Raw genomic sequence first — 27903 nt, 5'->3', positions numbered from 1 at the left:
ATGTTCATTGAGGATATTTTAAAAAAACAACTTTTATTCTATTTTCCAGTAACTCAGCTTGTTTGATATAACCCAAAGTAAACAATGTTTAAATTACTTATCCACAAAGAAACTTGCAGTTTAGCAAATTAGTATTTCTAAATAGTAGGTAAACATTAAATCATTTATGTCTTTAAAAGCTCTGAGACATTCCCTGCAGTATAACACTGAAAGCTAATTGGGGCTTTTGCTACGGGAGGTTCCAGAAAAGCTGCTTTGGCTAGAAGGACGTGAAAAAGTATCTGCATTGGGACTCAAAGTCAGAGATACAACTTTAAGTTGAGCACCAGATGAAGCTGAACTCTTGGGGGACCTAGAAGACAAAAGGAAAGACGTCACACTATAAATATATCTTGGATATTGCAGAAAACAATACGATGTTGTAACATCCATATTAGCAGTGAAAAAAATCCTGTTTTGTTTTTTTTTTAATGTAAAGAGAAGTCCCTGCCTTGGTCCCTCCACTGAATCTTACATGATTATCTTAAGCAGTACAGGAAGATATTAATGAACCTCCCTGAGCACTTGTCCCAGCAGCAGGGGAAGAAGACAGGGTCTTCTCGGCGGTAAACTTGGCATGGTCTCCCCCATAAAGTACTCTTGGTGCTGTTCCCTATCTTTGCTACGCTTCTTGGCATGTGAGGTTCTTGCCTTTGCTACTGTCTGATGCCAGTGAGGCAGTGCTGCTCACTTTGCTTCCTAATCCTCTGCACTGCTACTTACTACCAAGAGGGAAGGGTATGGCACTAGGGAGTGAACAGCGGCAGGGCCAATCTGACACTCCTGCCACTACACCCACACCAAGCCCCCTGCTACCTTTCTCCCTTTTCTCTTGGTAGCCAAGAACCACGCATGGCAGGTGATCAATGCTGCTCTACCGGCCTGTACTACCTGATTCCAGAGTGTCTTCGGTGGATCCCTTCTCAGTACAGCAGTACCTCGGATTATGTACTTAATTCGTTCCGGAGGTCCGTTCGTAACCTGAAACTGTTCTTAACCTGAAGCACCACTTTAGCTAATAGGGCCTCGTGCTGCTGCCACGCCACCGGAGCACGATTTGTTCTCATCCGGAAGCAAAGTTCTTAACCTGAAGCGTATGTAACCTGAAGCGTATGTAACCCGAGGTACCACTGTACTTGCTGTGACTGTTGTGAGACCTTGCTCCAATCAGTCAAGACCCCCACCACCACCAAAAGGCGATGACCTCAGCACATGCTAAGAAACAGCTTATTGAAATGAGCTCAGTATGTTTAAATGCATGAAGCAACACTCCGAAAGCATTAGGCCAAGAATGGCCCCTTAAAGTCCATTTTACACCACATTCAAAAGGATCGTTGAAATAAGCTTATTTTTACTGCTATCAATTGCTTGTCACACATGGACCACCGCTTCCCATATGAACCGACCCAGACCCTGCAATCATAATCAAGCTCCTTCCTTCTTCATGTGCCCCCTCCATGAGAGGTCTGGAGAGTGGAAACATAAGAGCAGGCCTTTTCTGCAGTGGCTCCCTGTTTGTGGCATGCTCTCCCCTCTTGTGGCGTCATTATATATATTTAGGTGCCAGGTAAAAACTTTATAACCAGGCCTTTGGCCTTTATGTGTGGCCTTTTAGAAGTGGGTGGGATGTTTTTAATGTCCGCTCCCTGCCGTTTGGTTTTAAGTCGCTTTGGGTTGCCTTGGGAAAAATTAAGTGACTAACAAATTTCAATAATAATGGGTCTTCTCCAGCACTGAATATTGCCCTGTTTTCCTTTGCTGCTGCCTTTGAAGTCCATCCAAGGGGGAAAGTGTGCCAGATATTAGATGCTGTTGAGGGCCTAATTCAGGTGTAGGCAAACTCAGCCCCTCAGATGTTTTGGGACTACAATTCCCATCATCCCTGACCACTGGTCCTGTTAGCTAGGGAACATGGAAGTTGTAGTCCCAAAACATCTGGAGGGCCGAGTTTACCTATGCCTGGCCTAATTGTTTAATTAAATTTGTATACTGCTGTCAGGGAACTGCCATCGGAGCGGGAGGCGGAGAGGAGGCTCCCGGACGATGGAGGAGAGGGTCCTAGTAGGAGGAGGGATAGCCCATCCGCTGGGGAAGGTAATCAGCGTAACACCAGGGGAGAAGGGGAGGAGATAGAGGAATCAGAGAGGTGGCTCCAGGACTCTTCGCAGGAGACCAGTGGAGAGGGCACAAGTGCTCCTTTGCCCACACCCACCTTGCGCAGAAAGCTTTCGCGCAGGCAAAGGGGGAGGAGACTGGGCGTCAAACAGCTTTTATGTTGGAAGCGGTTTAAGAAACGCCCACTGACGGATTCTGCCAGCGACTGAGGCAGCCACGGATTAGAGGCTGTCCTGTCAGAAAGGGTTCAACCATGCAACCTAGCCATGAGTAAAGGCAACTTACGCACAAGCAATCCCTAGAACCATTACAACTGCCCTTCATCCAAAGATCTCAGGGGGGTTCACAGAATAATTAAAGCTCCTTTCCTTAGTACTCCATGAGGGTGATTTAAGTGTCATACTAGTGTGAATATGGTTGTATTTTGCTCTAGCCGAAAAAGTAAGCTCCATAAACACTGAACAACTGTTCTTTGGTCAAACGTCAGGACCAAAATTAAGTGGGGCTCCTTTTCAGTAGATCATCAAGTATTACTTGCTGTATTTAGTGACAGCTTGTGTGCAGGGTACCAGTAACAAATCAACTCTCCCCTTTATTCCCCACTGAAATTGTGAGTCACTGGTGCGTTTTCTTCCCAGCTCCTGCCAAGTGGTCACTCATGAAAGATTAGTTATACAGACCATTTCCCCCATCCTCTTTGGATGAATGTTGTGGTCACTATACAGTAACAAAGATTAAAACATTTTTATAATAGCACTTACATATTTGAAGAGGATGAGCTGTGAGGAGATGACCGAAAGCTAAGCCGAGAAGAAATCTGAAGCTGGAGAGAAGCCTAAAAAAAAAGGATTGTGGTATTAACCATTACTGGATATAAACAACCATACCAAGTTCATATTAGGATATTACTTTGAAATGGCCGTATTTTGTGGTATGGTTTTAAGGTCTGCAAGTCTCTGAAGGTTTTTGGTGGTGTTTTTTGGAAGCAGATTTATCAACACGAGAGAGTACCTGTTCAAAGTATCTCTGAAGTATTGTGTTCAAATCTGGATTTGATTCTGCAACTTCGTGCAGCATTGTATCAATTGATCTGCTGAACTCTTTTAATGAACGAAGTTCAATATCTTGTTCTTCTTGTGTTTCTGATTGAGTCCTCTTTAATGCTCGGACCTCTCTAGTTACTCGGGCCACCTTTTTAGACAGAAAAGTATTACAAGTATTGTTTAATCGATGCTGCTATGGTAACAATTAGATTTCATGTTAACAGATTTTATATAGTAAATATTTTAGCAGTAACGGACAATGTTTATCTCTTTTTTTTTATTGAAATTGAAACAATTCATTTAATAATGATAATGCTATCTTCATTTAAACTAACCTGTTTTGTGGCTCTTTCTAGTTTTGGCTTCTGGTCATCTATGTCTTTACTTAACTGCAAAGTTTGTGCTTCTTTCTCTCGTATTTTTTCTCTGCAGAGAGCCTCCTCTTTCAAAAGAGTATCAAGATTACCCTGCATGGTCTGGAGAAATACAAGTTTGTACATAAACCTGTTTTGAAGCCATTTTAAAAATCCATAACAATAAATAAATGCTACACAATAAAATAAAATATATATTGGCACATTCTTTCTTGAGTTGTAACTCAGATCTGTAAAATGAGAACAACAGTATGATATCACAGTTAGAAGAAAGCTCAAGGAACTAGTGATTTACTTGTTACTTCCTTTGTATTCCACCCTTGCAAATTTCTGGGTCATATACCAGGTAAGACATACTCCATAATACAAAAAGTACAAAGGGTAACACCATTAGTAGGGGCTGTGTAGTTTGGAACAATATGCCTTCCTCCGACTTCTACTCTCAAATGGCGTTGCTACTTCACATGTTTTAGAGGAGCCTCTATCTGTGTAATCAAATGCATAGGTGCAGTTTTATCACCAACAGCATCACCAGCACTGACTTCTGAGAGGGCCTGGTCCCTGTTTTGTGACACCCAACGCGTGGGCTGGAGGAAGAGGGTGCTGTCCCGATTTTCTCCTGCCGTAATATATAAAGCAATTTAAAATCTACACGACTTCAGAAGAACTGGTAAGAAAGACAGTGACAGTTGCAAAATCATTGAAAGCAAAAATACAGTGTATGAGGGGGTGAGGGGTGGAATGAATAAATACTCTTCATTGGATATCTGCACAGAATTTGCTTCATTCTATTCCTCCCTTTACACCTCTTCCTGTCCAATTGCAAAGCAAAGGTGGCACTTCACAGTGTGAGGAAGTGGATAGATATAAGAACAAAGTTGCTAGAAAAGTTTAAATTTGGATAAGGATTATAGAGTGGCTTAAAACTTAGCTTAAGTCAGAAGTTTCTTTACCTGTATATCTTCCTGGATTTCCTTGATCTGTCTTCTCTTGTATCTGTATTTCTCATCCGCAGCTCTTTTCTCGTTTTCCAGTTTCAGCTTCTCTTGGTGCTCCTCACCTATTAAAAATACAATTATTTATTGGTTGCCTTGCCTCTAGGCAACATACAGGAAAAAATACTTTTAAAACATCCAGTCTAGTCCAATACGGCTATTAAATAAATACAAGGAACCAACTACAGTAAACTAAGCAAGAGTTTTTAAAAGTGGCAAAAGTCCACACTGCTACAGGCACAATCAACTGTGAACATGATCAGAAACAGAAGTAGATGTTAAAGTCATGCACTAATTTTAAAATGTTTAAATTAATAAAGGTCTAGAACACTCATTTAGTGCTGGACTGTGGACAGGATATGCGTTCCAGCAAAGGAGGATGCATGAATTGCTTCCAGCATAACAAAACTGTTGCACTTCAAAACATTTAGTCTGCAATGAGATGTCAAAAGTGATCAGATCTACACAAATTCACAGTACCTTATACTAATCCGAATGACAATATTATGCAGTGTGCTTGACTGAAAAGTTTATGGGCTAATGCAGACCTAATGTGAGACATTGCTTAACCCTGGTTCAGTGTTGATTGTCGTCATAAGCTGGTTCGCACAACATAGTAAGTGAAACTGACTTGGGGAGACTATGACTCAGTGTGAATATGCTGGTTCCCCAATTGGTGCTTGTTCTTGCTTTGCTCCCCTCTGGCCCTTTCTAGGTTTGCTCTTGGTTGCAGCTTGTTCAGGGAGACCCTAACTGCAAATCAAAATTCAGATGACACACCATGTCTAAGGGTGGTAAAAGGGATTGTTGCAGAGCAAAGTATCTGTGAACTCCTGGGTCCATGGGAGTCTGCATGTTCAGTCTTGCTAAATCATAGCTTGGCTTACTGTGTTGTGTGAACCAGCTCTATGGGCAACTCAAATACAATTTTAATGCCTTATATAATAAATGCTAAAGAAGTTCCTCTCTTAAAACTGCCTAACATGGCAGTTTTTCAAAAATCCTCACAACTTATTAATGAAGATGGCATAATAATAAAGTAATAGAGCCAGCAGAGGGAGCAAAAGTTAACTGCAAATGCTTTCTCTGCCATCAAAACACTTTTAATATTCAGGCACAAATAAAAGGGGGAGATTTTAAAGTTCCAATTTAGTTTGTTTTCCAAACTAGTTTGTATTGTGGTATTATAGTCTGCTACACTTTCAGTGTAAGTAGCATAGCCTACTTGTGTTGTAATTAAACCTGCCTTTTATACTTAGGAAACGATTGCTTCTGAGAAAAAGGTACATCTGAAATCACTGGAAGGAACTATGTTGTTTAATGCAACCTGCATTTCAAGTCCCAATGATCCAACATCTTTTTAGGTGGCTCAAGCATTTCCAGCCCCAGGTGATGCAGTGAGGCTCATGGCTGTGCAAAGATTTGAACTCGGATCTTCTTCATCCATAACTTCACTGCATCACATAGAAAAGATTGCATGTTCTGAGCCTAGAAGGACTAAAAAAGCAAATTACATTGCAGTGTGTGTGGTAGAGCAGTTAGTAAAAAGAGTCCTTTCCTGATCTCCCTTTGCTCTTGGACTTTAGCCTTTTACCCTACTTACTTTTCTCTGTGACTGCCTTGAATGTGTCTCGATAGTTGCTGTTGCAGTTATTAAGCACATGCATAGTATTCTCTAGGGCAATACATTCTTTCTCAGCTAGCTGGATCTTTGCATCCAAATCATCTCCTTCACGCTGAAGATCTTCCTTTTCCTGGGCAGCCTTGAAAGAAGAAAAATCACTATTGACAGATTTCAGAATCTCAAGATTAATACCCAGTCCCCATCTGCCTTACACTGCAGTATTACACTTGGGTATTTATTAAAGAATCCATACCCTCCATCATTTTCCAATAAAAAGAGGGACGTCCTATTCAACAACAACAATTTTATTATTTATACCCCACCCATCTGACTGGATTGCCCCGGCCACTCTGCGCAACTTCCAACATATATAAAAACATAATGAAACATTAAACATTTTTTTAAAAACCTATACAGGGCTGCCTTCAGATGTCTTCTTAAGGTTGTATAGTTACTTATCTCCTTGGCTCGGGGGGTCACATAACTCCATACCCTCCAACATTTCTCTGATGAAAATAGGGACGTCGTAAGAAAAATTGGTACATTCTGGGATCAAATCAGAAACTGGGACAGCTTCTGTAAATCCCTGGAAAGTAGGGAGACTTGGAGGGTTTGTGAATCCTCTATCAGAAAGGGGTAAGTAGTTAAGCACAAGTGCATATTGTCTAATAACACCTCATAACACTGCTTGTTTTCAATCCTGGGTGAAAATCTGGACATATGCAAAGATTTCTAGGCTTGCGTGAATCAACAGCAAATGTGCTGAATATTTGACAAATGGCAATTCAACAGCAGGAAGGTTCTGTGAATCACCTGTGAAAATGTTTTACAGGGCCACCCAGCAACCCTGAGGTTTTCCACTAAAACTAGTCATACATCAGGTTAAAGTCGCTTCAGGTTGAGTGTTTTCAGGTTGCGCTCCGCGGCGACCCGGAAGTAACGGAAGGCGTTACTTCCAGGTTTCGCCGCTTGTGCATGCGCAGATGCTGAAAATGACATAATGCGCAGAAGCAGCAAATTGCGACACACGCAGACACGGGTTGCGTTCTGCTCTGGATGCGAACAGGGCTCCGGAATGGATCCCGTTCGCATCCATAGGTAGCACTGTACTGCCTGTCACCCCAAAAGACTCATGAAATGGTAGGGTGGGCATAGGTCACAGAACCTAAGGAGTGGGATAGGCTGCAGTTACTCAAGCTTTAATAGATACTTTTATTTTTCAAACCTATTCCAAGCCTAAATAATAAGAAGAGCAGCATGGGAACAAAGTGCAGCATACTTTCTTAAAAACAACTTTGCAGAAGGGCAGGCAAAAGTGGAGCTAAAACCCTATGAATAGTACCCAGCATGTTTTGAATGAGGTATGCAGGAAAAGTGTGTGAGGAAGCTATGAAAAAGCAGGGGGAGAGAATGTGCAACCTATTCAGTTCAAAAGAATGCCTAAAACAGCTGGATAAATCAGAGTTCAGTTAAATGGGGAAGGGGCTGCTAACAAGCCCTAAGTGTAGGTGAGAGCCAGTGTGGTGTAGTGGTTAAGAGTGGTGGACTCGTAATCTGGTGAACCGGGTTCGCGTCTCCGCTCCTCCACATGCAGCTGCTGGGTGACCTTAGGCTAGTCACACTTCTTTGAAGTCTCTCAGCCCCACTCACCTCACAGAGTGTTTGTTGTGGGGGAGGAAGGGAAAGGAGAATGTTAGCCGCTTTGAGACTCCTTTGGGTAGTGATAAAGCGGGATATCAAATCCAAACTCTTCTAGGTATATGGTCAGAAGTGGCCAATGAAGAAATTTTATCTGACCCCAGTCTACCAACTTTGGATCAGGACCCAATGAAAAGGTTGATCCAAGGGGAGGGGCGGAGTGATGGAGATTTTGTTATGGTTCTTAACTTTTGAAAAAGAATAAACACATTTAGTCCCCCCCACAAGCCTTTTCTGAGACACCACGCACATGGTAACATGAAACCTCTCTCAAGGTTTTGACCACAGACTCCTCTTATAAAGCAACACCCTTACTGTTAAATGGCACTGAAATTGTAACGTGCCCTGCCCACCAGTGGAAAGATTAGACTGAATGGCAACACACACTTCTGCTTCCGAGGCCAATGTCAAAAGTGCCACATTTTCCTTCTTCAATAATAAGTGTAGTCAGAAATACTACAAAAAGTTGTTTGGCCCACCTCCCTGTCTATTCCTTCTGATTTTGAAGATGGTTGTGGATATTTTCTCTCATTTACCCTTGGGATGATTGCACAATCCCTTGAATTCATGAGATTACTTCAGTGATCTCTATGTAGAAGTGGCAGATCAGGAAGTTATGAACCAACCCATAGTACAATCTCACGCTGGATAGATGCAGGATAGCCAGTAATGAAAACAGCAGAGATTGGAGATGAAGTATGGATAATTTGACACGCTCATGGGCAGCATCCGAGCTGGAAGGTTACCTTGATGACGTAATAAGTGTGTGTTTTCTCCTCTTCTCCTTCTGGGGGCATCATGACAACGGTAATGATTTCATATCTGCTCTTCAATTTTTCAATTTTACCCAGTCGCTCATGAAACTCAGAACTGATTTGAGAAGAATAGGAGAAACTGACTAACAGGTTTGAAAGAAAATCATTTAACTCTTGGTCATAAATATGTGAGAGGACGTTTCCTAAGAAATCAGGTACACCTTTTGGCCTTTTGGGGGTACAGGGAATTGACCTGAAGGTAATTATTATTTTATTATGTTTTGCTTTTATTACTTGCTTTATACAAAAGAAAACTCAAAGCAACTTTACAGCAAAATAAAATACAAGCAAGTAAAAGCAAGTAAAAGCAATTAAACAAAACCATACAATACAAATCTAAATTGTTCAACCAACAGTAAGAAAAACAAGTCCTACTATATCCCATTGAAGGATGAGCAGCACAGTAGAGGCTAACGTAAGCACCAAAAGCCTAGGTAAATAAATTTTTCTTAGCCTATGATGGTGCCAGGTGCATTTCCCTGAGGAGAGCATTCCACAAAGATCCTCCTTTCCAATCAGTAAAGGGAAAAGGCTATTAAACCTACAGGCCCATCCATGTCCATAGAACCTATGGACAGTGCTGAAGGTTAGAGGGGAAAGCCTTTGTGCATCACTGAGATTGGGTTTCCCAACAGTCCCTCCTACCCAGACCATGGAGCTACCACGGACATATGTGATCCTTTCTTTGAAATGTCTTTTTGATTTCCCTGTGACTGCCAAGTAAGAGCAGGGCGACAAACTACATACAAATGTATGCACAAAATCCTGGCAGTCAGCTCATCTAGTGAGAAGCCGCTTTGAGAGGAGATGGTTTGGGGCAGAGAACTGTCCGATTTCAAAGCTACTTCTCTTTTGTTAAATTTAACAATTGCAGATTGAGATGAAGTCTGTGCTGCCTTGGTAAAAGACTTCCACTGCTACCCATCTAGATGCATCCTTGGGGGACCTCTTCCCTTTAGTGAGACTGTGTGTGAACCCTATAGCAGAGTGGATGCTGTTGCTATTAAAAACAGACAACACAGTACTTAGGCTAGGGGTATACCCATCTATTCTAGTTGCTGCTGGTACCCAGTCCTCCCGACTCACAGTTGTCTCAAATCCCCACACGCAGAAGGAGACAAATTCAACATTACATTGCAAATTCCTGCATCGTGGGGAGCCGCCATCCAAGGAACCTTACCCAAATATTTAAAGGTTTGGCATTTCAGTCTTACAGCTGCAGAAGCTGCCCCCTGCTGATTGTATCTTAATATTGCCACTGCTCAGAGAGAATAAGCAACAGCAGGAAGCAACCCCAAATCAAATTATATGCAAGTGCCAATTAGTCATCTAATTATCACAGGAAAAACACACAGAGCCTGCCTGCTTGGCGAGGGGTTAAGCTCCAGTCACACTAAATCACTCTAATTTCCTATTGCGTGGGCTGTGGATGGAAGGAGGAGAAGGGGAAAAAGGGCTGCCAAATCAGCTGGTTGAGTGTTCATTTCCCACTTGGCTTTAACCACCCGCTGCACAAAGATTCTTACTTCCCGATTTCTTAAAGCTGTAGAAAACAGGCCCTTGCAGCTTGTATCTTAGTTTCTGTAACTGACTGTAGCTAGCCTTGATTGGGCCCTTTGCTGATTTACATTTTTATAGAAAGGTAGGGTGCAAATGCGATAAACAAGCACGCAAGCAGGCATAAAAGCAGGCTCCTAGTAACAGAACCCTGCCTGAGAATAAGTATTGAGTGTGTTTGCTTCTGTCTAGAATTCCTGTACAAGGAAATTTAGAAGCAGCAAAGTACAGTGGTGCCCCGCAAGACGAATGCCCCGCAAGACGGAAAACCCGCAAGACGAAAGGGTTTTCCGTCTGCAGAGGCACTTCGCAAGACGAATTTCCCTATGGGCTTGCTTCGCAAGACGAAAAATGACGGGAAAATTTTTTTTTTGCTCCAAAACCCCTTATTTTGAATCGCTAAGCTGCTAAAAGCATTTTTGCAGCAAAACCGCTAATCTCCCAAGTGTTTAAAAGCCGTTTTTAGCCCTTTTTTAGCCAATAGCGCTAATAGCGCTACTCCGTCAATGGGCTTGCTTCGCAAGACGAAAAGACCCGCGGAACGGATTCTTTTCGTCTTGCGAGGCACCACTGTAATAGCAATTCCTGACAACCAATCACACAGGTACATCAGTAATTAGCTAACTACCAAGGCTGAGAAAGGCAGCAAGTATAAAGTTGGTCTTCCAAAGTGATTCCTTCAATATCATATGTTTCCTTGAAAAGAGAAATCCATTCCCACCTCCACGCAGCACATAGGGCAAATACCTCAAAGTCTGACGCTCCTGCTCTATTATCCTTATCTGTGTCTCAATCATTGCCTTATGAACTTTGATATCTGCAGTTCTTTCTTCCATTGCCGTTTGAAGTTGCTGCTTCCGTTTTTCCAGGGAAAGAACTTGCTCTGCCTTGTTGTACAGGGTATCTCTTACACGTTTCAGCTCCAGTTTCAGGAGGTTATCTTCAATCAACATATCCTTTAGTTGGCAAAAGAAAAAGAATATTCGGCACTAAATCCAAAGCCTCCTGAGATGTAACTTTTTTTTTTTAATAGTTTGGTTTCCAAACTTGTGACACGTCAATTTAGGTATACCCAAGGGCCATGGACAGTCTGTCAGTGCAAAGAACCCAATAATCTGTGTGGATCAGCATTATAATAATTATTTTTATTTATACCTGCTTATCTGCTCTGGCTTTTTTTAGTAGCTTCTCTGATTTTTCAGTGAAAAGATTTAGCTCGTCTACTCTGGTTGTCAAGCCAGCCATTTCTTCTCCAGTCTTAGTCATAGCCAGCTTGATAAAATGGATGTCATTCTGAAAGAAAGAAAAAAAGAGTTGCTTTTAGTTTGGTCATAAATACTGTTTTGTTATCAGTAGAGCCTTGCCACATCCCAGATTCTTACCTGAGCAAAATGTATTTAGGTCTCAGGCATCTGAGGTTACATTTAAACCCCTTCCTTCTTCCAAGAAGCCCAGAAACATGGGTGACATCTACTGATGTCCATCTGCTTGCATAACAGAAACCTACTACCACAACAAGATGTCTAGTTTCTCTTTTCCCCACTCCAGCACTCCCCAAGCACCCCCAAAATCTGCTTCAAATGGTTCCTGATCCTCTAGAAAAGAGGAAAGAGAAGTGTGCAAGGATGCCTGCTCATACTATATTAGACCTCCCCCTATAGAACTGGCATTCCCAACCCACACCTCTGTCCTGATATTGGCTGAGGACAAATGTGCTTAGTTCCAAACAATGAGTTACATTAGACCATTATGTGGGCTATAAATTAATCACCGCTGTAGGTGCAATCCCATGAGATGAAAAGCCATACTACCTGGAGTTTCTTCTGCTGTGCTTGTAGAGTATTGTATGTTTGTTTCTTTTCTTCTGCTATCTTCGAAAGTTCAGCAACTTTTGCTTCTAAAACTTGCTTCTCATCTGTGTTAAGCTCCCCATGCAAGCGTGACAGCCTTCTCTCAACTTGCTGTATGTAAAAATCCTGTTAAAAATATTTTAGGCAAGAAATAAAATGAACAGAGAGGCTGAAAAGCAAACAATTAGAGTCATTTCTATACATGCTAAAACATTAACACAAAAAAATTAGCTGTAGGACAGGCACCTAATTAAGTAATTGTTCCTGTACAATTGTTTCAGGCCTATAGGCCTTCTCATTTGTAGACTGTCTTAAAATGGATGGTGTGCAATGCTGGCTCCCAAGTAATCTTCTAAAAATATAACAAAGAGTCCCCAACCCAGAGAGAGTCTGCTTTAGGGAGGCTTACAGCTGAGTAGCAATCTTACCACTACCAGTAGATGCTGATAAAAAGGGGTAAATTTTCAAAGTGGTGCATAGGAGTTATGCATACAAATCCCATTAACAAATAACAGGATTTGGGCATGTTCATCTCTTGTATCGCTTCAAAAATTTACCCTGAAGCAGCCATGGTTCAGAGGAGCCATAGCAAAAAGCTGATTTGGAACTCATACAATCCCATTCCAAACATATTTACTTGGAAGTAAATGGAATTAGTCTCCAAGTAAATGGATTTTTTTTTTCCTTTTTAGAAATAGATTCCTCTAATATCAATGACACTTACTATCAGATAAATATATTTTATAACTGAAGGATAAAACAATAACTTTATTAACTCTGAACTCAAATAAATATTCTCTTACTTAATACTGTATTTTGCAAACACTTCTGATTTAGATTTTGTCAGAACTACACAATGAAAATATACACACAATTATATGTATGTCAGTGAAAGGCTTAAAATGATTTCTTGACCATTTTTGGCTTCTGCCATCATCAACAGCACAGCTGGGTTTCAAATCACGAAGTCTAGGAGACTGTGCTAAGAAAGGAGAAATTTATCAGGAAGGGGACACCTGTCAAAAGTGAATGTTTAAGAATTAGGAGTGCTCAGCCCATGGTGTTCTCCCAGTTCTTAAATGTCTACCTCTGCTTTCCCGTTCTTTTTAAAAACCCTCTCTTGCAGCAGATGTCCCTTTGCTGACACACACACACAGACACACAGACACAAAACTTGTTATCCCTTACCTGCTTATACATGAGTTCTTGTTGTTTGAGTGTCTCAGCATCCACCCGGCATAAGCGACTGTGTAGGTTTTTCAGCTGTCCTTTGCGTCCATCTATTTCAGCTGAGCAACACTTCTCCTTGTCTTTAAGTTTCTGCAGCTCCTTAATTCTTTTGAACTGTTTGTCTCGCAGATGTTGTTCCAGTGCCTCTCTCTCCTAATGGTGTTAAAAACGTTCAAAAGGTGAATGCTGTGCTGTCTGTTGCTTTATCAATCTTTCCAATTCCAAGGTTGCTTCCAGGTGACCAATTTGTTTGTAGAATGTTTGCATGGAGGTTATATGACACTCGCTATTTATTAAGCATTCATTCTGAATCCTACCAGTGAAACAGTGATAACCAGAAAGCACCCTAAGAATGTAAATGACTACACAAGGATGCACTTTTAAGTTTAACCAGAGTTAAGATTAGTTACCTTGGATGGGTCTGTCCCTCTTTGGGATATGCACCTATTCTGCTCTGGCACCCAGGCCACCCCTTACCTGACACCTCCATCTTGCCTCTCCCTCTTCTTTCTAGAGATAGACCATTCCCACTCTCACTCCCACTATAACTTGTTGCAAAGTGTCACCTGAAAGACAACCACTCAGACAATTCTATCTCTCTCATCTACCTAAAGGGCAGACCACTATGTCCCTAAGAAAATAAGTTTTAACTTATTCATCCACTGATCTACCAAACACCGTTAGAAATTACCATAACTGAACACAAAAATATAATTCACTTTGACTGAAATGAGATCTCATTCTTTCTAAATGATTAAGATCTTAATTCGGATGTTTTAATAACACATAGCGATCCTAAAACATACAGTGTTCAATAAGATTCAGTCCCAGCAACACTGCTTTCCTACAAGGGAGACTGGGGCAGCCAGTGAGGAACAGAAGCTCAAGTGGAAAGAAAGCAATTTTGAGTGCATTATTCCCTGCCCATATCTTTTCACCATGAATTAATAGATGTGGCAAATAGACATGCATGGCTAATTTTGATGGAAAGCGTACTTATGACTAACACATTACAGACATTGTTCATCCTAGTTAAACTATCACCCCTCAGCTGTGGAACTGCTATGCTCTCGGGTTATCCACTTCCTGTGTAAGGAAAAAAGCACTGCACATGGTTTAGCTGCCCTCCTAAGAATATTACGGATAATCTCTTGCAGTCTGCAGTCAGGTTGTTTCATTTCAGTGCTTTCAGGTTCTCGGCCTTATTGTTATTTTAATTCAACTACTATTAATCCACATTTAGAAAATTCTAGACTTAAGTTCAAAGAAGAATTTAAAGTGCTTCTTGTTGAATTATGAAGTCACTTGAGGTCTAGTGTTATAGTATCATATGCCAAAAAATTAGCATTTAGAATAGAGCACAGTCCAGTGTCACAAACCGGTCCATGTTGTCTCACCAATACTACAAAATCAGTACCATTATGCAAAAATAGCCATTTTGGAAGACTGTCTGCTAAGCTTAAGGAGTGGAGACAACTGAGCTGTGTTCCCATCTTAAGTAATTTCAATAAAATATTTTGTCAGTGCTAGCAAGGGCACTAATCTACCTCTTGTGTCTATACAGATTGTTGATACTCAAGTTCCTTATGAAGATTCTGGGACAGCTCAGCCAGTAGCACATAAAACTCTTAATCTCAGGGTCATTGAGTTTGAGCCCCACATTGGACTAAAGATTCCTGCATTGCAGGGGGTTGGATTGGATGACCCTTGTGGTCCCTTCCAACTCTATAATTGTATGATTTTATAACAGGCATTGATTGTGAGCCTCTTAGACCAGAAATAATATCATCCAGAATGTTAAAGCTTCGCACAACTGAATAGTGATTAAAATACTGTTCATTTTTACCTTTCATGCTTCGTATGAACAGTTCCTGTAAGGATCATTATTATAGGTTTTCCTTAAATTCCTTATAAAAAAAAATCCCATGTGGAAATAATGACAGACGTTCCTTACATCCTCTGTGATTCATTGCGTGATTCAAGGATTTTTGCTTTTGTGGTGCTGGTTATAACATTTGAGTTCCTTCACCTTAGAACTGTTGATTCTCTTTCCTCTGTGAATCTCATTCTCAATTCAGTCAAAACACATTTGTCTGGCATACACCTGATCTTACAGGTTTTCATCTCAAAATTTCTTATATGTTTATCTCAGTTCTTAATGGAAGTTCAAAGTATTGCGGAAATGATTAATCAGATAGAGCTCACATAGACAACAAATATTTCTATAAAAACTGAAACCAAATTGTCGAAGGTATCCATGTCCAATGGCACTTTGACAAACTGCTGGTAACAGTGAAAGAAAGTATGCTTTTTATATATATTTGCTTTTACCTTGACACTTTTCTCTTTCTCTTTCAGGAGCTCTTCCATTCTGGCTGCTTTTTCTTCTAAAGTAAGTGCTTGGTTTGTCACATATTTCAGTTTACTCGCAAGACTGTCATTCTGGTCCTTTATCACGTTTAGCCTGAGCACAGATTTATGGGGTGAGAAGGAAAGTTACATATAATTTTCAAAAGAGAAAACTGGAGCTAATATCCCTAACCCTCAAATTAATATAAACTACATGTAACTCTAAGAAATGTAATTTGCTATTTAGGACCTCTAACAACTTACTTAGTAAGGAGCCCAAATTTCAGCCATTGTTTTGATATAAAGACAAAATAAATCAGATAGTTTCATTACACTTAACAGCTTATCACATATTAAGATATGAATCAGGAAACACCTTTAAAGCTTTATCAAAAATGGGATTGGGAATTTCCTGGGCAACTCTCACACTTTTCCAGAATGTAGAAGAGAATGGATGGAATACTGTACCATTCTGAGAGAATCTACAGATTGGTATGGAAAAGAGAAGACAAGATAATAAATTCTAGCTGGGGAGGTAGGGGAGACAATGTTTAGCATCCAGGTAATACAGCACCTTGCCCTAAACTATGCTCCAAGTCCCGAAGTTTCCCTAAGTCTTAAAAAAAAAACCCTAGCTAACAAAAAATGGTTCAGTAAATGTTAATAGCCATATTTGTGAATCTGCCCATGCCATCGCTTTTCATCATTGTGTAAAGTATCTATTCTTCTAGTACTTATTACAAAAATATTTTTAAAATAACTATAGCAGTCATCTCACCATTTATAATGCCTACCTTAAAGTTTTCTCCTGGATTTCCTTTTTAAGGTTAGCTACATTGATCCTCATCGCTTCTAACTCAGAAGCAGTTCCATCCACAGTAGCTTTCAAGGTATCCAGCTAATGGTTAGGTTTCATGAATATTGAAAACATAAGTGTTTATTCAGAGTACTGTGGTCATTTTGAAATCATAGCTGTCAGGCAGCCCACCAACTTCCCACATTTGTGCTGTAACACAGATTTTGTATTTCTAACACAGATTTTATTTTTTTATTACTAACATCTAACTATTACAAGGGACGTGGGTGGCGCTGTGGGTTAAACCACAGAGCCTAGGACTTGCTGATCAGAAGGTCAGCGGTTCAAATCCCCGCGACAGGGGTGAGCTCCTGTTGCTCGGTCCCTGCTCCTGCCAACCTAGCAGTTCGAAAGCACGTCAAAGTGCAAGTAGATAAATAGGTACCGCTCCGGTGGGAAGGTAAACGGCGTTTCTGTGTGCTGCTCTGGTTCACCAGAAGCGGCTTAGTCGTGCGGGCCACATGACCCGGAAACTGTACGCCGGCTCCCTCGGCCAATAAAGCGAGATGAGTGCCGCAACCCCAGAGTCGGTCATGACTGGACCTAATGGTCAGGGGTCCCCTTTACCTAACTATTACAAATATTACTCTGATAAAGAAAACCTGCATTTCTGTAATGCAAACATTCCCAATTTTAGGTGCGCACCCCTTGTTTTCATACCTTTTTACTTTAAATTTTATGTATATTTCTCTGTGAACTTCCTATCAAAAACATTGTTGAAATGAAAGAGTGTACAGTATTGGTTTTTTTCTCAGTTTATGCTACTTGATTGTGAAGTGCAGTTTGGCTGGAATAAACACAGAATTCACTTCACTAGGCCACAAATGTTGAACTTAGGATCTGGGTGACTCAAGTTCAAATAGGTGTTAAGCCACAAACTCACGTGGTTGCCAAGCCACAGTTTCCCATATTGAAAATGGAAAATATTGATGATGTTTAGAACAAGACTGAAGTACTGGAGGGAAAGATAAACCTTTTACAGAATTGGGACTTCTAGAAGTTAATAACAGCCATAGTAAAAATGATAAATTCTAAAATTTGGGGCTAGATTTTATAGCCATGTGGGATTTTAGTTACGTGCATAAAATTAATTTGAAAGGTGAAACGAGAGAATAAACCTACTACTTCAGTTGACAAAAGATGTAAAGTTGACAAAGCATCATGGGCATTTTTACAGCGTTCCCAATTCAAATGCCAATGCTCAAAGTCTGAACCCCTGGACAAATGCCACATATGTATAAATATCCCTTACATGCACTGACCATAACAAGTTTTGCTTATAACTTCTTCTGATGAATCTGTTAGTAAACATCAGACATAATGGGACTATCAGTTCTAGAAAGGTGTCTTCATTTTGCTGCGCTTTAACTTTCTCAAGTTTACAGCATATTTCTGCTATGACAGCATGGGCAGACATTTTGTTCCAAAGTGACGTTCCAAACTGAAAAAGATTAAAGTCTCCATACTATATATGATGTTAAAATTACCTCATCCTGTAACTGATTTCGATTGGCCTCCTCTTTTTGGTAATCTAGCCTCAGTTTGGTAGCTAGCCGATCAGCCACGGCGATTCTCTTCTCGTACTCCATGTTATTACCGCTCTCATTTGCCAAAAACTGAACCTTGTCTTTAAGCAAACTTTCCTTTGCACGGATTGCCCGCCTTGCCTGTGCTAAAAGCTAGGCACAGAAAAATATACAAATCAGTTGTAACCATGCTGCTGGATCAACAAACCAAGAACCGCAAAATATGTTAGTTAAATTTGTTGTTCAGGGGACTGTTTGTTTTGTTTTCTTGCTTTAACAGTTAATGGTGGGAAAACCCAATTATATACTGTATTGGTACAAATATAGTCCACATTTCCCCCCAAATCTGGCTTGCATAAAACCTGAGTACAGTCTTTAGTTGTGCGCTAATAGGTAGAGAAGGTGTGATTTAGGATGAGGCCTCAGGAACCACAGAGAGATTTAGTAATTTTAGTAAAAAGATCACCTGCCCTTCTCAATAGGTGGCATTGGTTGCCCAGTATTATTCTGTGTGAGACGAGTCTAGAGGTTGCATGTGTTTTTAAAATTGTGCCAGAGATTTATGACATTTTTTTCCTTCCAAAGAGAACTCATTTTACGAGTGCGGTCTATATTTTGGGGTGGCTTACATTCAGACCAATATGATAAAGCTCATACGACATTCAGCTCTTTGGGAAATGGAAGCCCAGATGAAATTACGTATCTTAAGAGGTCAAAAAGCCAGAAAATAGTTTACCAAGGCACACTTATCTATTTCTTGATCTCTTTTCTGCATTTGTTCTATGGTGCTCTCCCACTGCCTGATAAGTTCTTGCCTTTCATGATGAACCCTGCGGAAATCTTCAGCTGTTTTATCCAGCTCTATCTGTAAAGAGAAGTGGAAACTAATAACAATGTATACCAGGTATAAGAAGCACTTGAAGTATTACTGCAAAACCCGTTCTCCAGTGGACAAACCTGAGCAGCCAAGGTTTCCGTAAGCTCATTGTCAAGAATTCTGCGTCTGTTATTACACTGTACAGTCAGCATTTCGATCTGTAGAGTTAACATCTGAAAAGATAATGAAACATACTTTTAAAAATACTGAACTCTAATTATAAAATAGTTAGAAGTTAATAAAGCATTACCACTGCCATGTTTTCAGAAAACCTCAGGTCATAAAATCCTAAGGCTAGGAAGGGCTCATCTACTTATCTGGACCATCTACTTATAACTCCATTGGAAGTATCCAATGTGGCTGTTTTGCTCATGCAACAGAATACCACTTTGCACAACCAAACCTCTTCTCCTCCATTCTGCACCCACCCCTCATAATCCACTCCAGATTTTCACATTAGATATCGTCTTATTTTGTTGTAAAATGCCGTTAATAAAGAAATAATAGTTGCAAACATCCATGTTCCGCATCTCATGTCTTAGTACAGCACTACGCCTCTTTCCCATCCAACCAGATGCTGCAAGTAATATGGACTTGCGGGGCTGGGGGTGTTACACGTGAACTTTAAATAAAATATATACATACTTGCAATTTGCCATCATCTTGCTGTGCATACTTCTGGATTGCAACTGCATCATTGTCTTTGCGTGCAGATTCTTCTAACCAAGCCTCCAAAGCTTGTTGGTCCCAGTTCATTTGGCATCTTAAGGCTTCCAGCTTCTGAGTCACTTTGAAAATATTGTTCTAATATAGTAGGAATGAAAAAGGGGGGGGGGGAGGAGATGTAATAAAAAAATCATACAATACCATATTTTTATCAGCCCAACAAACAACTATGCTATGGCTAACTTGAGGCTGCTTACCTGTGGAAAATATTGAGTTTAAATACTGTCAGAATCTGTTTTGTGTATCTCTTGGTTATCTGCCTTTCCCCCCTCCAGTAATCTGAAATCCTACTCTGAAGACTAGTCTGAAGACACTGAGTTACAGTAGATGGGAGTGATGGGCCCGAATAAATAAAAACAGGTTGTATTTATAACAGAGGGCTATGACTAACTCATCACGTTGAAAGGACTTTAATTCACATGACTACTTCCAAGAAAGGTAAGGGGACAGACTAGCTGCTTCCAAATCTTTCCTATATATGTGTATTTGTGCCAGACATGATGGGACAGTCACATGTGTTTTAAACATGTATCTACTCTGTTCATATAAAAACCAGAACTAGAAGTAGATCTACTACTTTACAGCAAAAGAGGTGAGTGGAGAAGGGAACAAAAGCAATCCCCTTTTCCAACCTTACTTCTATATTGCTTTAAACATTTTTTCTCTTTATCCAACTAGTTTCCGGCCCTGGAGCTGGCATGGGGAAATTGCATAAAAGCAGAGACACACCTAGCACAGCTGACATGTCACTCTACTTTGACCCTTTTGGAGGAGATAAAAATGATTATTATCATTGCTGGGATCCAAAGACTTATTTTGACACTTCTTACTTCTTCTGCAAGGGGACGCGGGTGGCACTGTGGGTTAAACCACAGAGCCTAGGACTTGCCGATCAGAAGGTTGGCGGTTCGAATCCCCGCAACGGGGTGAGCTCCCGTTGCTCAGTCCCTGCTCCTGCCAACCTAGCAGTTCGAAAGCATGTCAAAGTGCAAGTAGATAAACAGGTACCGCTCCGGCGGGAAGGTAAATGGTGTTTCCCTGCGCTGCTCTGGTTCACCAGAAGCAGCTTAGGCATGCTGGCCACATGATCCGGAAGCTGTACACCAGCTCCCTCAGCCAATAAAGCGAGGTGAGTGCTGCAACCCCAGAGTCGGTCACGACTGGACCTAATAATCAGGGGTCCCTTTACCTTTACCTTACTTCTTCTGCAAGTTCAGTGGAATTGTACACAGTGGATTCTCATGCCATATGAGAAAACATCAGTACAGCATACCAATAATATGCATAAAACCATGTTACTACAAATCCATGCCAAACACCAACTATTATTGAGGGAGCAATCCTATGCAGAAGAAACTCACATAAAGCAAGCCTGGGAAAATAATGCAGCATAAAGTTACACCAGATCTAAACCTCATCTGGCAGCAGGCCTGTTGCTGCTTTGCCTAAGCGTGGCAGAGGGAAAACAAGCCTTTAAAATAGTGTTCTGTGCTGGGTTGCCAAGGTAGGTGACCAAGATGAATGGGTTTAGGATGCAGATGAATTCCTCCCTCTCTGGTCCCACTTCTGCCACGCCTCTGAACGCCATTTGAGGAATTTACACTGGCCTCCAGTTACCCAGCTTTGGCTCAGTTGGGATGAACAAGTTATGTAGGCCTATCTTTGGCTAAGCCTCTGAATTCATTGCTGTGCTGCTGGGAAGGACAAGCCCCTCTTGGAATGTTAATACTGTGAACTCCCCCTCCATTGAAGGCTTCAGGTGTAAATATGTGTGAATAAACCATATTTCTAAGACGCACAAACTCTGCTGTGCCTCATTTTTCCAAGGAATCAAAAACCCTGGTTAAGTCGAAGAACCCAGAATCTCTTGCTACTGCTCGGCAAAGATTAGGGTGGCCTGTAACAATATTTACTTACTTCATTTATGAGTTACACCTCATAAAACATCCCAAAGCGATTCAACAATAGCCCAATATGAGTGCCTCAATAAGAGACTGCTTCTTATTAAGTACAGTTTTGCCCCAAGTAAACAGTTCCTGGAAAATCGAGTGTTAAGCAGGGACAGGCTGTAGATAAGCAATAGAGAACATGTTTTGCATGCCCAAGGTCCCAGATTCAATCCCAAACATTTCCTGCCAGTCAAAGATGTTAAATTATTTTTGTATGCCACAACTGCTGCTCGTATTTTGTTAGCTAAAAAGTGGAAAACCCAAGAATTACCAACAATAGAAGAATGGCAGATGAAGATGATGGATTTTTCGGAGCTAGCCGACCTAACTAGAAGAGTCCGCGACCAGAAGGAGGAGGAATATCAGGAAGAATGGAATAAATTTAATGATTATTTAGTTAAATTTGTTAAGTTAAACAAACCGGAAATAGTTTGCAGATACTTAATGGGCTTAGGATTTTATTTATGTTAAGTGATGAATTAATATGTTTAATTCTATAAGGTGAAGATTTAAGGATGTTAATGTTTAAGTTAAATTTCATAAAAATCGGGATTTGGATAACCGTTAAAAGGATATGCAATGAAATTCAACCAAGGGGAAGCGAGGAAGTCACTTAACAAAGTTAATAACTGTAATTTTCAATAAGTCTATGATTTATGTTTGCTATGTTTGTTTGTCTTGTGTGTTTGTTTGTTTGTTTATAATATTGTGAAAACCAATAAATTGGGGGGGGGACAACAAACATTTCCTGCCAGTCACTGTAAACAGAACTGAGCTAGATGAACTAAATGTCTGACAACTTTTTAAGTTTCAAATCAACCATGTTAAAGTGACCAAACCAAGACAGTAGTTCAGATAACCACTTCCACATTGTACCCTAATCTTGCATTAAAAACCTTAAATACTTGGATCATTAAAATACTTTAGGAGGGAATGCTGCAATAAAACAGTATGAATATCAAAACTGTTGCTGTGTGAAGTCCTTTGTTTGATGCAGCTGAGAAGCTCAGCGCAAGAATAGCAGCAGAGAAAGCTTCCAACTTTAGGAATATATTTTTCAGATATGTGATGAAATACTTGAAACATACTTCTTGACTATTTTTCTTCTCTCGTAATGAAACCATTTCATTCTCCAGTCTTTGAATCTCGCTTTTCAGTCGCCCCACTTCTCTCTCTGCGAGGGATTTAAAATGCTGCTCAGTTTCAATTTCATTCTGCCTGGCTCTGAAAAGAGACTAAAGAGAAAGGCAATTAATTATTTTTCAGGGTTAACAAGCAGTGATGATTTAAAGGCACCTTTTGTGTTTGTTTCCTTTTTAGAAGAAATTGAAGTTAAAAATGGAATGAAATTTATAGAACATACAACTAAGGAGTTCCACTTAAGTAAATATCCAAGAACCTTTCTGATAGGTATTGAGACTTAGAAACGTATGAGTTTTGTATAACAAAAGATCCAGCATTTTCTCTTGAAGCAGTTTCCTACGGCTAGCTATCCAAGTGATGCAAACATTTCAAATGAGATTTTGAATCCATTATTTTATTTTTCTGTAGTCCAGAGCAGAACAAATGTAGTGTTAATTATATTCAGGTGGGTTTCTCTACCAATTTGGAGTCTATTTCATTCAAAAAAAGTAAGTGCAGCAAACATCTTAATATCAAGAGCTGCTATATGAATTAACTGACAGAAATTATTAACTGTCATTATTAATAATCATTTATTTTTCCAGATAAAATGTTCTATCTCTTACAAAGAAGTTCCGTAATCTTATCTACAACTAGCATATTAAATATAACCAGTTATAAGATCTCTCGTTTTTGCTAGAATCCCTTTGACTTATAAAAATCCATTAAATCTTTAAGTGCCCACACTATCAATGATATCATTTTGCTTATAACATTTCTTTTGTAAATATTATGAACCCGCCATGCATTGCCTACTGACAAAAGAGGAATACAACTCATTTAAAAATTATGTTTGGAAATGATCAATGCAAAACACAAGCAACAATGATAAACAAAGAACATAAGTAACAATGATCAACACCCCTTTTCTGTTTCATGTACCCTGATCTTATGCATGTTTACGCAGAAGTGAACCCTACAGAGTTAAATGTGTCTTATTTGCAAATAATTGCACACAGGATTACAGCTCTGCATAACAATCCTAAGCATATTTCCTTAGAAGTAAATTCCATTAAGTTTATTTATGTTTAATAAGTGTGCATAGGATGGCAGGCCTGAAAGGCTGTAATACAGCAACATTTCTGGTTAGTGTCTGGATGGGAGATCACATGGAATCTTATGTTTACTACCTTGAAGGGAAGAAAGATGAGTATATTTAGATAAAATTGAAATCCAGTGCCAATTTAGCTGGGAATATGCCTCACTGAACACAATGGGGTTTACTTCAAAATAAACATGCACAGGACTACATTACACATGTATTTCACCAAAGAAGAACTCTTAAGCATCTACCTGTGTCAAATTAAACTCCTGCCTGACGTTCTTCAAATGTGATGTCATTGCAGCAATACGGTCTTCAAAGTCAGTCAACTGATTTTGTAAGTTTGCCTTTTCTTTTTGCAATTTTTGCAGCTGTAAACAAAATTCAATATATTTTAGTGTTACAAAATATTAGAAGTATTAGAAGATCAGAAGATGATCAGGTATTTTAGATACTATTGCATTTAGGGGTGGGGAAGAAAAACCACAAAGTCTTCATACATGAACCTATTTGGTGATTTGTTCAGAAATAAATTGGTGTATTCACATTTCACCACTAGCAGCCCAGCATGTTTCACAGTACTCCCCTTACCAGCTGTTTCTATCACCACATCTTGAATTCATCAGATATGTTTGTTTGTGTACACACCAAGGTATGTTGACAAGGTGGGGATGTCTTTACCCCATGCAAAGGTGTTTACACTTTGGTTAGAAACGAATTAGCAATTAAGAAAGGCTTAAGGATCCAATCAGTGTGAAGCTGTTTTAAGAAACAATACATCAAACAGTAGCATTTTACACCAAATTTCAGGATACATATGCATTAAACGCCCAGCACTGGAAACACACAGTAAATGGGAATGTCAGCACAGCCATCCATAAAATATATCCACTTTTAAAGGCAAGTTAACCCTACTTCCTTCCCTGTTTGCCATACTTAGCCACAGTTTAACCAATACACGCATCCTAACCCTGTGTAAAAATAGATTTAGGCTGGGTGGGATATAAAATTTGTTTGTGCAGGAGACTGGACAAACTCCAACCATAATGCATATATATACAAAAAATACAGTCTCTGCTGCGCCTTCTTCACAAGCCCCCTTGTGTTGACACTCCAAGAGGATCTGTCCTGGAGTGTCAACACAAGGGGGCTTGTGAAGAAGGCGCAGCAGAGACTGTATTTTTTGAGAATACTAAGGAAAAACCATCTTCCGCAGAAACTGCTGCTTGCCTTCTATCACTGTGCCATTGAGAGCGTGCTTACTTATGGCCTATGTGTGTGGTACGGAAGCTGTACTACCCAGGACAGGATGGGGTTGCGCAGGGTTGTGAAGGCAGCAGAGAGCATTGTTGGCTGCCCACTTTCCACCTTAGAGCAGATTTATGCCACAAGGTGCCATAGGAAGGCACTGGACATAGTAAAAGATCCATCGCATCCTGGTCACTGTCTCTTCGAGCTCTTGCCGTCGGGACGGAGATACAGGACGATGAAGACTAGAACGAGCCGTCTTAAGAACAGCTTCTTCTCCAGAGCGATCTCGGCCCTGAATGGGAAGACCGGACTTTGAAAGTCATCAAATCTCCTCTGCTGTATTTTACTATATTTTTTAATTAGTGTTTTTATGGAGTAACCAAGTAATTTCGTTGTCCCCGAAGGGGGCAATGACAATAAAGATATTATTATTATTATTATTATTATTATTATTATTATTATATAATGGAATTTACCGCCACATGGCATTTAGCCTAAATGGCCTTTTAAAATGATTACATAAATGCACTCTCTTAACACCTATTAGCTATTATAGCTAACTTGGAACCTTCACGTCCAAAGTCAATTCATCTCTGAATACCATATGCTGGGCACAAACAATAAAGGCCGCCTTTACACCCAGCTCATGTTCCTACCTCATCTGGTTAGCCAGTGTAAGGAAACAGAATGCTGAACTAAAATAAGCAGACGGACCTTTACTCTGATCCAGCAGTGCTCTCTTAAGCCAACTTTTCTGACCAATTACGGACAGCTCCGGAAATATAAAGAGCAGAACACAGCCCTACAAGGCACCATACTGCATCAGCACAATGTTTCCCAAACCCCAGGTGGTTGAGGCATGCTTTATTTTCTCCTCTGAATTCAAGGAACTCTTCGCTCTTGCCCTTGAAGAAAATTCCTACTTTGAACCGCCTCTGCTCTGCACTAGTCACTCTGCATTGGAAGGCAACAAGCCCAAAGTAGATGTACTCATGCAGAGATGGAGCAGCAGCCTCGCAGGTCTATTAACAGCTCTTAGCCAGAGCTAACAGAGTATATGCCTCTGAAAACCAGTTGCTGCCAGGAGGCACAGGGGGACCTGCTGCTTGGAATCCAGTTTTAGATAGACCCCTAAGTGAGACTGAAGGCCTAGAAGCAAGGCTCTTCTTTAAATTCACTTCCAGCGCCATGTTGCTGCATCTTTGTACCGGGGAAAGACTGAAATGTCCCCTATGCAAAGATGAGACAGACATCTTTCACACACAGAGAGCATCCCTGGAAATAGAGTTTGACCAGAAGAATTCATGCGCCAGAGCTGTAAAAAAAATAATGCCATGAGAAAACAGGCGGACTCTTGTGTGTGTGGCTTTTGGGGGGATTCTTTGGTTTCAATTCTTCTATCAGCAATGGTTGTGGCACACTAAGCACATAGTTGAGGAAATTGCTGCACTTGGGGGGCTGGTCGGCCAAAATAACCCAACCCACAACTCACTTTCCAGGAGATCCCACTCCAATAACATTTGGAGTGGGGGGCCTTTACAGCCCCGCTCATTTTTAATTGGCATCATAGAAATATAGAGTTGGCAGGGACCCCGAGAGTCATCTAGTCCAGCCCCCTACAATGCAGGAATCTCAACCCAAGCACCCAGGGGACAGATGGCCATCCAACCTCTGCTGAAAAACCTCCAAGGAAGGAGAGTCCGCAGATTCCAGAGGGAGGCCATTCCACCGTGGAGCAGCTCTCACTGCCGGGAAATTTTTCCTGACATTTAGTCGGCATCTGCTTCCTGGTAACCTGAATCCACTGGTTCGAGTCCTACCCTCCGGAGCAGGAGAAAACAAGCTTGCTCCCTCTTCCATGGGACACCCCTGGAGATATGTGAAAGGTGGATATACAGTGGTACCTCGGGTTAAGTACTTAATTCGTTCCGGAGGTCCGTTCTTAACCTGAAATTGTTCTTAACCTGAAGCACCTCTTTAGCTAATGGGGCCTCCTGCTGCCGCCGTGCGGCCGGAGCACGATTTCTGTTCTCATCCTGAAGCAAAGTTCTTAACCCGAGGTAATATTTCTGGGTTAGCGGAGTCTGTAACCTGAAGCGTATGTAACCTGAAGCGTATGTAACCCGAGGTACCACTGTATTTCCTCTTTCCCAGGCTAAACATATGCCAATCCTTCAACCGTTCCTCATCAGGCCAGGCTTTCATCATCTTGGTCTCTTGCCTGTGTTCCAGCTTGCCCATGTCCTTATTCAATGATGGCGCCCCAAAACGGGACAAAGCGCTCCAGGTGCGGCCTGACCAAGGCAGACTCAGAGATGGAGCCAAGGGGGTGCCGCCCCACCCGCCCTGGCCTCTCTTACCCCACCCCACCCCGGCCCGCCAACTCGCCTCGTCCTCCAGAGCCTTGTTTTCCGCGTTGGCCACGGGGATGGCGAAGCCGTCGTCCCAGTCGAGCTCGGCCAGTATAGAAGCGGTGGAGCCGGCTCCGCCATAGCCACGGTCGCCCAAGGCGTTCATGGCGCCCCTTCCTCAGGTCGGGGCTCCCGCCGCCGCCGCCGCCGATGCCGGCCCTGAGCAAAGCCCGACGCGCGCCGTTGGTTGCCTTGGCAACGGCCGGCGCGAGGCCTTGGCAACCGCCGCGCAGGCAGGCAGGCAGGCAGGCCTCATCCTGGGCGCGGCGGGTTTATAAAGCCAAGAGCGGTGCTGTGGGGGCGGGATTCTCCCTACGCCCCCTCCTCTCATAAAACTCGGGGTCCGGCGGGTGGGGGGGCGGCGGCGGCAGCGACTCGGCAACACGAGGCGCCT

The 27903-nt window shown here is 41.3% G+C and overlaps 1 protein-coding gene across 2 annotated transcripts; it reads right to left on the bottom strand.

Moving 5' to 3' along the window:
* Positions 1 to 16: 16 nt before the first annotated feature.
* Positions 17 to 27903, bottom strand: CCDC39 (coiled-coil domain 39 molecular ruler complex subunit). 2 transcript variants are annotated; one of them, XM_083442017.1, is made up of 20 exons: positions 27487 to 27903; positions 24099 to 24218; positions 22712 to 22858; positions 19594 to 19752; positions 19029 to 19121; positions 18808 to 18936; positions 18033 to 18224; positions 16484 to 16587; positions 15672 to 15804; positions 13299 to 13493; positions 12072 to 12236; positions 11416 to 11553; positions 11008 to 11216; positions 8635 to 8758; positions 6170 to 6329; positions 4525 to 4631; positions 3533 to 3673; positions 3166 to 3345; positions 2916 to 2989; positions 17 to 352 (listed from the first exon to the last, which is right to left on the bottom strand). In XM_083442017.1, exons 1-20 carry the CDS (start codon positions 27613 to 27615, stop codon positions 214 to 216), a joined length of 2838 nt encoding a protein of 945 aa, XP_083298143.1. In that variant the 5' UTR covers positions 27616 to 27903; the 3' UTR covers positions 17 to 213. The 2 variants fall into 2 exon arrangements, with proteins under 2 accessions (XP_083298143.1, XP_083298144.1); XM_083442018.1 differs by lacking the exons at positions 22712 to 22858; positions 24099 to 24218; positions 27487 to 27903 and adding an exon at positions 20870 to 22406 and having other exon boundaries at positions 19594 to 20499.

Source organism: Podarcis tiliguerta (assembly GCF_965153285.1).
Source record: "Podarcis tiliguerta genome assembly, chromosome: 5".
Classification (NCBI taxonomy): Eukaryota; Metazoa; Chordata; class Lepidosauria; order Squamata; family Lacertidae; genus Podarcis; species Podarcis tiliguerta.
Note: the sequence above shows the minus strand (reverse complement) of the source record. Positions and strands in the feature narration are given on the sequence as shown.

What these genes read in the sequence shown, in the direction of transcription:
- CCDC39 (XM_083442017.1), bottom strand. Translation starts at nt 27,615, where the DNA reads ATGAACGCCTTGGGCGACCGTGGCTATGGCGGAGCCGGCTCCACCGCT. An exon ending in AAATAGATAAGTGTGCCTTG is followed by an intron (nt 18,225 to 18,807) that starts GTAAACTATTTT and finishes TTCTGTGCCTAG; the next exon opens with CTTTTAGCACAGGCAAGGCG. An exon ending in AAGAACTCATGTATAAGCAG is followed by an intron (nt 12,237 to 13,298) that starts GTAAGGGATAAC and finishes TATTTTTAACAG; the next exon opens with GATTTTTACATACAGCAAGT.